A 9391-nucleotide genomic window follows, 5' to 3' on the forward strand; every position below is an offset into this window, starting at 1 on the left:
ATCACGAGGTCAAGAGATCGAGACCATCTTGGTCAACATGGTGAAACCCCATCTCTACTAAAAATACAAAAAATTAACTGGGCATGGTGGTGCATGCTTGTAATCCCAGCTACTCAGGAGGCTGAGGCAGGAGAATTGCCTGAACCCAGGAGGTGGAGGTTGCGGTGAGCCGAGATCGCGCCATTGCACTCCAGCCTGGGAAATGAGCGAAACTCTGTCTCAAAAACAAAACAAAACAAACAAAACAAAACAAAAAAAGAAACTGAGAGAGAATGAATAAGTATTGTTTTAAACCACTAAATTCATGGTAGTTTGTTATACAACAATAGAAAATGAATATAATTGCTACCTGTTTTCTATAAACTAACTTCTATCTTCATGGAGTTATAAAAGAGCTTAGTCCCAGAAAAAGAGGGAGAAAACCCATATGGCTGAGCCAGCAGGATACCCACTATATTTTGGTTGCCTAAAGCAAATTTTCCTTACTCTGCATTGAACCAAACTATCCCTTATGTTTAGATTTGTGACAATTTCACAATGTGCTGCACGGCTGTATTTTTTGTTTCAACTTAGTTTTGGGCTCCTAGTTATACACAGTAGGAAAAATTAGTGGCTTGATTTTAAGAACAGTATCTGGGAGGATTTACCCTTTCATCTTAAAGAAGGACATATAATTTTTACACAACTTTCAAGGTTGTGCAAGTGCAGTTAATTCTTTCCCCTTTTATCTGATTAGGCTGAACTAAAATGCCATGAAGGCACTCAAAGTGTCCTTCCTGCCCACATAGGCAGTGATGGAAAGAGGGCACTCACCATCAGGATTCAGGAGAGCAAGCACATCCCAGGGAGCCCTGAGAGTTGAAAGGATGAGTTAGGTCAGCAGAATCCACTACTTATCAGGGATGTTGCCTTGGATGGAACAGATTTAAGGTAGAATTTTCATATTGAATAGAGTGTAGGTAACTCAAAGCATGAGGTGTGAGGACCAGGAGCAGCATAGGAGAAAGCCCTTAGGTTGCAGGGAAGCTCTGAAGGTGAGGACGAGTGGATGGAGCAAATGGTTCAAGCACTAGTGAGAGATAAGACAAGCAGAGGACAATGAAGTAGAGCAAATGTGCAGCTCCACCTACATTTACATTCGGCATTTCAATATGATTTTATGGAACACTTCAGATTCTGTTGACAAGATGGCTATGATAGGAAAGTATATGTACATGAAAAATGATTCCCAGTAAAGCCTGTGAATATTACGGCTTATATGGACTTCTAGGCCTTATTTCCTCATTTTAGAGATAAAAATAAATCACAGTCACACTAGTAGTTCATGTCAAGTATGGAATCTGAATCAAGATCTCTGTAGCCTTAGTCTAGTGTGATCTCTACTCACTCATACATCTTATTTCTAAGAAGAAAAACAGATAAAGAAATAAAGCAGCTGAAGGAAAGATTAGTGAGAAAGGAAAAAGATAAATTGTTTGAGATTATTAGAATATAAATAATTCACAGAGAAAGGGAGATATTTGCAATAAGTATGAAACAAGAAGCCAGATTTGGCAATTTCTTGGATAAATAGTATAACCCCACCCCCCCCAGGGAAACCTCCCAGAAAATAGTATGCTTGAGTGTGCTAGCTATCTATTGCTGCAAAAGGAATGATCACAAATCTAGTGGCTCCAAACAACTCCATTGCTATTTCCCAGTTTCTGTAGGAATTTGGGTATGGATCCCCTGCTTCAGGATCTGTTACCAGGCTACAATTGATTTGTCAGCTGGGGCTGTGGTCTTATCCTAAGGTTGAACTGGGGAAGAATCTACTTCTAAGTTCATGTGATTGTTGGTAGGATTCAGGATTACTTGCAGGTTGTTGTGCAGATGCCACCTTTCCTTGCCACATGGGCCTCTCAATATAGCAGCTCACAACATGGTGGGTTGCTTCATTGAACCAAGCAAGGGAGCCAGTCTGCTAGTGAGATGAAAGTTACAATCTTGTGCAACATAATCTCAGAAGTGGCATGTTGTCATCTTTGCCATAATCTACTTGTTAGACAGAAGTCCCAGGTCTTGCCCACACTTAGAAGGAAAGGATAAAACAGGAGCATAAATAGCAGGAAGGGGGATCATTGAGGCCCAATTAGAATAGTCATCATATTGGAAAGCCTGAGATTCTTCCAAATACTTAAGAAAATGTGTAGAAAGAGGCAGTTAGGGAGAATGATGAAAATGACATCAATCTACTTAGTTTGCCAAAAAAATAGACAAAATAGACCTATAGGCACCTTGAGATAGATAGAGTATTGGGCAGAGACTATTCAGAGAAGGCAAGATAAATTGACCACATATGGCTCATAGAAAAAATATAAAGTGTCTCCAAGAATAAGCATGATCACTAATAAATGGAGAAACAAATGTAAGAAGAAACAAGGGAGTAATTGATTTTAAAATGAACAAAAGAAGCCACAATACTCCTATGAAAGTAAAGGCAGGTAATCTAGATGGAGGTGACACTTCTTTAAGTCTCAAATATAGAAGTTAAAGGAAACTTAGGACAGACAAAAAGGCACCTTACAACTTTATATAAATAGTATCCTTTAAGCAAGAAGAGTAGAAATGAGACTGGAAAGATGTAGGGCATAGTAATTACAGGGATTCAGAATAAACTACCTGATTCAGTATATAAGTGACAGAAAGAGGAGGGAAAGGAAAAAAAACCTAGCAGAAGCAGTGGGATCCAAAAAGATAGAGAAAAGTCAGCCCACACCTAGGCAACATGGCAAGACCCTGTCTCTACAGAAAAAAAAAATAGGCAGGCATGGTGGCGAGCACCTGTAGTCATAGCTGCTTCAGAGGCTGAGGCAGGAGGATTGCTTGAGCTCAGGAGGTCAGCCCTGCAGTGAGCTGTGAGCTGTGATCATGCCACTGTACCTCTGGCTGGGAGACAGATAGAGTGAAATGCTGTCTCAAGAAAAAATAAAAAGAATTAGCCTCACCCCCATTAGCTTTGCTGTTTTTTTTTTCTCTTCAGCATGCTGTCTCTCCTGAAAGTCACCCTAGTTAATGAATGAAAAGGCTTGCTGTTCTCCTTTAGGAAACTGGCCAAGTCGACACTGGTCCTGGTCCTCGTCTTTGGAGTGCATTACATCGTGTTCGTGTGCCTGCCTCACTCCTTCACTGGGCTTGGGTGGGAGATCCGCATGCACTGTGAGCTCTTCTTCAACTCCTTTCAGGTAAAGAGTGCTGCATAGTCATCTGATTCTTGTAATTGCTCTTTTAATTTTTATTTTGGTTTGCTGCAAACTTCTGCTCTGTTCTTGGCTTTGATACACCTGTCTGGGGAGTCGGGATGGCAGGAAGGTTGATATTCTATAGTGCCTGTGCTTTTCTGTCCTATAGAGGTCAGATTAATCCTATGGTCACAGCAGGAGAAATTCTGGAGCTGTTCCTAGAGATAAGGAAACATCTTGTTGTAAAACATGTAACACCTACAAGAACAAGCACTTCTGTTTGTGTATATAGAAGGTAAACAAAAGCAAAAGAAGGTGAAGCAGGGAAGAGAAAAAAGGAACAGGGAGGGAAAGACAAAAATGAGGAAGAGTTTTTGCTGGTGCACACTTTACCTCATTTGAAGCTGTAATTACCATCATCTCTCACGTGGATTGCTCTTCGTCCTACTTACTCATTTGCTAGTCCACATATGATAATCTGGAGACTCTTAAGAATACAAATTTGATCATGTCATCTACTTGCCAGAAATACCCAAAGGTTTCCAGTTGCAGTCAGACTAAAACTCAAACGCCATTGTCTGGTATACACAGCATGTCATGGAGCCTGCCTGCTTCTCACCCTGTATCACACCAGCCTCCATGTAGCCCACTGAGTTAGGGCCACACTATTGCTTCCATACTATTGCTTAAGCTCATTGCTGCCTCCAGGGCTCACACTGGCTATTCCCTTTGCCTGGACTGCTTTTCCCCCACATTTTTACATAGCTGGCTACTTGTTTTTGTCACTCAAACCCACTTGAATATCCCCTTCTCAGAGATACTTTGTTGAGTTCCTCATTTAATATATCCACTGTATTACTCTTTTTAAAATCACTCATTATTTTCTCACATAACCCTTATCATTTTGCATTTTTCTTATGTGCTGTTTATATTTTATCCATGCCTCTTCCTTTGTAGACTGGGGAACTTGTTTTTCTTGTTTACATTGTTTATCTCTGCCCCTGTCATGCTGAACAGCTACCACACTGCATAGCTCAATAAATATTTTTTAAATGAATGAAACAAAAGGCTTCTTTGTGTTCTTACTATATAATACTTTATATTTGTAGTTTTCAGCATTTACAGCTTATAACTTCCTCTTACCAAGCAGGGGATAGGTATTACATGATCTATGAGTCACAACATAAATGAAACTAATATGATATAAACCTGTTCTTGGTGTATCTTGGAATGTTGTATTTAGTGACTTATTTGGTTCAGCTGACACTAAGGAAAGATCTTAAACAAATTTAATGTAAACGTAAGGATTTGGAAACACTAAGAGTATAATTTGTATAATTATTTGAAGAAATCATAAAAAACAATTTTTTGACATACACATTTTGTTACAAGATGCTTTGGTGCTATGAGTTTTGTGGGTTGGCAGTGGGCTAACATTCTCTTTTGTCTGCAGGGTTTCTTTGTGTCTATCATCTACTGCTACTGCAATGGAGAGGTAGGTTTGTAGGAACCTCGGACATCCCACAGGTCTCACTTCAGCTTGTAAATGGCCATTATCATGTGTCCTGAATCTCTTTAGAATTCCCAGGATTTATAGGATGGAATGGGTAAGGAGAAGGAAACCATTTTAATCATAAATTATTTTGGAAAAGAAAGAATTAATGTAAATAACCTAAGGTCTTCTAGCACTTTTAAATGTGAACACATCTGTACACTCTGATATTAAAAAGCAACTTGTTGGAATACAAACAGATACTTGGATGAACAGCGAATGTCATATTCCCGTTAATACTTAAAATTTTATTCCATTTCAAGCTCTGTACAAAACTCAAATGTAAGTTTTCCCGGGACAAATTCATTCAAATATTTTGATGTTTTTTGAACTATAAGATGATGATGGGACAATTTCAGTCCATTAAGGAGTTGGCTGGAGAGAAGTAATACACTAGATAAGACATCTTACCTTAACACTAGATAATACATCTTATCTTGTAACTTGTAACATGCCCTGCTGTTGGATGAGTGGCCATCTTTCTTTTCTCAAATTTTAAGCTTGCCTCAGGCCCCAGAAGGGCGAGGATATTTTTATTGTGGTAGACCAGCTGATGCTTTTCACCATGTTTAGAGTTTGGACATTGTGGCATGCTAGTCCAGTGCTTGCAGAAAGAGCTTAAATTAAAGTAGTAACTCATTAATTTCCCGATTTACTTTTGTATTGTTCTTACCTTATTTTGCAGAAGGGGTAAGTAGATCAGTGTAAGAGTCAAAGAAAGGAAAGAAACACAGAAAAGCAGCTCAAAAGTCACAGGCAGGTTTATTTTAGAGAATAAACCTGGGAGGGGCTTCTGGCTGAGTTAGGTCAGAGAACCTTCTCTCTTACAGACTAAGAGTTTTTGAGTTTAAGGTGGGAGAGCTTATCACAGGCATGGACAGCTTCTTTTTCTCTTTGTCTTACTTATCTAGGAGGGAGAGTTTTTGTGTCTCTTCCCATACATCTTCCTGCAGCTGCAGGTATACCACCCCCTCCCCACTGCCCTCCCACTCCCAGTCTGCTTTTAGCTTCCCTATCTTAGTGCACCAAAGGGAAAGGAATGTACTTATTAGGGCGAACTGTTTTACTGGGGCCCATTGTATGAGTGTGAAGTTTGGTGGTTACCCAAGAGACTTTCCCCACTTCCTCTGTGCCCAAGCTGTCTTATCTGTGTTTTACTGTCTGCTCTTTCGGCTGTTGGTTATTAGAAGATGAGTGATTTTCTCAAAATGCATGAGGCTAGGAAGGGAGCTGGAACTTAAAGTGGTTTGTCTAAGATGATGGGTGCTTTTGTTCTGTTGGTCAGGTGTTGATCAATCAGATGAACAGATAGAAGTTTGTTGTTTCAGATGACATCAGCATACCAAGTTTCCATTGCTTCCCATGGAACTTCCAAATAAGCTCCCTTCTGAAAAGGTGCGATCCAAGTAGAATTGAATGTTCAGTAGTAGGGATGGAAACAAGAGCCCCACCCTATTAAGAATGCATTTGCAGTGCCTGCTTTTCTATTCATAAACCTTCTTTTCTCACTCTTACTCCTCCAGGCTGCCTATACAACTTGATAGCATGACAGTTACATTTCAAATTGAGTGCCTTCCAGGCCATTCCTTAGCCTCAGTTGGTGTCAAAGACATCAGCAATTCAAGTGGTGAAAACAGAGTTTATTCCGTAACTACTGACAGTAGGGGAAAGAGCTGATCCCAGTTCCAATTCACACAGAGGTGATTTGGGCATTTTAAAGGGAGAATGAGGGAGGGAGGTGGAGTGTATGGGCTTAGTTAGAGTCAGAGAAGTGAAAAACTGTTTGGTCAGTATAAACATGTTTAGGCCAGCTATGCTAGCAAGCAGGCAGTTATCTAAGCTAGAATTCTGTCTTCCCACAGAGACTGGGAGATAAGAGGCCTTCTCCCTCTTGATGATTATATTATGGCTCTCAGGTTCCTGAGAGAGATGCTTCTGAGTTATAAGAGCTACATATTTACAAGTATGAGCCCTTTTTAGTAAATGCCCTAAGAAAGGGGAGTCCTGGGCCTATTATCAGGTGTGTGCTGGCTACAGCAAAGAGTAAATTCTCCAGGCGGCACTGAGCATTCTCAGGCAGGCACTATCAGTGGCTGAGATCATCTTACGGAAGCCACCTCATACTGCTAGAAGCTATGCTTGACTTTGGATGGGTCTCAGTGCAGGAGTTCCAATGGGCTTGTCACGTGCCAAGCGAGAGTTCTGAAGTTCTCACTGGCACAGTTTATCTTGACTTTCTCTTCCACCCCAGAATCTCCTTTTTCTCTCCTGTATGTCAGATATATCTATTGGCTGCATTTACACTTCTATTTAAATTTGGATCTTGGACAAGTCCCTTTACCTCCCTCTAACTTTCAATTTGCTCACCTCTAAAACTAACACCTATCTCAAAGGTTTTTTGAGGTTAACAGAAAATACATAAAGTCCCTGGCACATAAAGGAACCTCAATCAGTGATTACTACTGTCATTGAAATCAAGGCAAACATCCTTGTAACAAGGCTGTGGGCTCTCCCTTAGGATTTCTTATGCACAACATGTTTCTCATGGCTTAGGTTCAGGCAGAGGTGAAGAAGATGTGGAGTCGGTGGAATCTCTCCGTGGACTGGAAAAGAACACCACCATGTGGCAGTCACAGATGCGGCTCAATGCTCACCACCATGACGCACAGCACCAGCAGCCAGTCACAAGTGGCGGCCAGCACGCGCATGGTGCTTATCTCTGGCAAAGCTGCCAAGATCGCCAGCAGACAGTCTGACAGCCACATGACTTTACCCGGCTACGTCTGGAGTAACTCAGAGCAGGACTGCCTGGCACACTCAGTCCACGAGGAGACCAAGGAAGGTAGTGGGAAGCAGGGAGATGATATTCTGGTGGAGGAATCTTCCAGGCCTATGGAATTTAATCCAGACACTGAAGGATGCCAAGGAGAAACTAAGGATGTTCTCTGAATGGACATTTTTGGCTGACTTTCATGGACTGGTCCAATGGCTGGTTGTGTGAGAGGGTTTGGCTCATATTCCTATGCTTGAGTTCAAAGGCTGAAAATTCAGGGTTAAAGTGTTACTAAATAAAAGTTTTTAGCCTCTATGAATTGGCTCTGTAAATACTAAAGACACGAAAAGGCAAGTGTCAATGGAGTAGTTTATTACCTTCTATTGGCATCAAGTTTTCCTCTAAATTGATGTATGGTGTTTGCTCTGTGATTGTTCATTTTTCTGCTATTTTTGGGTAAAAAGTGTCAACTGCTTGCCTGTAGCTTTCTCTCATATATATCACCCTAAATATAATGATGATCATTTAGTGTGTATCATTTTCCTTTTAGAAACTAGTATTCTCTTATTTCTTACATTAATGTACTTCTATCTTTGCATTTATTTTGCCCATGCATAAGAGCAATTAAGATCTAAAAAAATATATGCAGGAAGATAAACTACCTAAGAACAAGTACTTGCTGAGAAATTAATAGGCTGGACATTGATAAAATAATGCATTTATAACAATTACTGGTGTTTCTAGGAATGAGGAAAATTTCTCAAAAAAGAATATTTCACATATCCCTTCTTTTGAATGTCCTCTTTGTGACCAGCCAGACTGCAGGTCTTCAATCTTTCTTCTCTGTAAACCATGTCATGTAGAAAGGTTTCCTTAGTGAGCTTGAGTCTACAAATTGATTTTGTTTGTAATTTATTTTGATAGCAAATCATGCTGCATCTTTATCTTTTTCTTGTTTGATCTATTACTACATTGTAAATGGCATGTGGGATCAATTAAAAGTTTGTTTTGAAAATACATTTGGATCACTTTAAAAAATTTTTCTTTCAACATCTCGCTTTATTTTTGAGAAACAACCAAACTTCCCTTCTCCAAATATACACATATCAACATTTAACTTTTGTAATTTACTGAACTTGAAATTTCAGTATGTTGCAGTTTTGAAAACATTTATTGAGGGCATGTTATGTATCAGCAGGCATCCTGCTGGGCTCTTACAAGCATTCATTTATTTAATTTCACTATAATTTATGAAGTCTTATTACAGTCACCCCTTTTGCAGATGACTCATAGAGGTGGAGTTAACTTGCCCAAAATTGCACAGCTGGTCATTGGCAGCTCTATTGACTTTAAGTCCCATGTTCTTAATCATTATGTTCTATTTTCACCTGTATATATGTAGCCTATTAGCCCATCAAAAATTCAATAAATTCTGGATAGAGAGTGCTTGGGACTCTTGCTTTGGAGTATATTTTAGGCTCTTATGCTCATAAAATTTCCACTCTGGTGGAGAAGACATACACCTAGAAAATAAAAGAAAATCACAGAATGATATGTTTCCAGCTAAAATGACATGGATCAAGCTGACAAGCCCTCTTGAAAAATATTAAACTTCCTTTTTATGCTTTTCCTTTCCTTCTTCTTTTGTGCCATAGCATAGGCCATTTCCACCCTTCCTGTGTACAAAGGTGCCATTGTGCATATGTAATTCACCTGATTTGATTCTATATTATTAGTTCCCCAGGGGGCCTCCCTGTTAGGAGAGAACCATCATGAGCTGAGTCAGAGATTAAGTTCTATTGCTAATTTTACACAAGGCTTTATAAAATCACTTACCTTCCTGTA

At 39.7% G+C, this 9391-nt stretch overlaps 1 protein-coding gene across 2 annotated transcripts in view; it reads left to right on the forward strand.

The window, feature by feature from the left end:
* Window positions 1-8561, forward strand: part of PTH2R (parathyroid hormone 2 receptor) — a 105239-nt gene extending 96678 nt beyond the window's left edge. For both annotated transcript variants that reach the window (XM_035305514.3, XM_035305515.3), the window contains exons 11-13: window positions 3086-3224; window positions 4675-4716; window positions 7327-8561. In XM_035305514.3, coding sequence (XP_035161405.1) covers window positions 3086-3224; window positions 4675-4716; window positions 7327-7722 — 577 coding nt within the window. In that variant the 3' untranslated portion in view covers window positions 7723-8561. The remainder of the gene's footprint in view (window positions 1-3085; window positions 3225-4674; window positions 4717-7326) is intronic.
* Window positions 8562-9391: the final 830 nt, after the last annotated feature.

This window comes from Callithrix jacchus, chromosome 6, assembly GCF_049354715.1.
Source record: "Callithrix jacchus isolate 240 chromosome 6, calJac240_pri, whole genome shotgun sequence".
In the NCBI taxonomy this organism is placed as follows: Eukaryota; Metazoa; Chordata; class Mammalia; order Primates; family Cebidae; genus Callithrix; species Callithrix jacchus.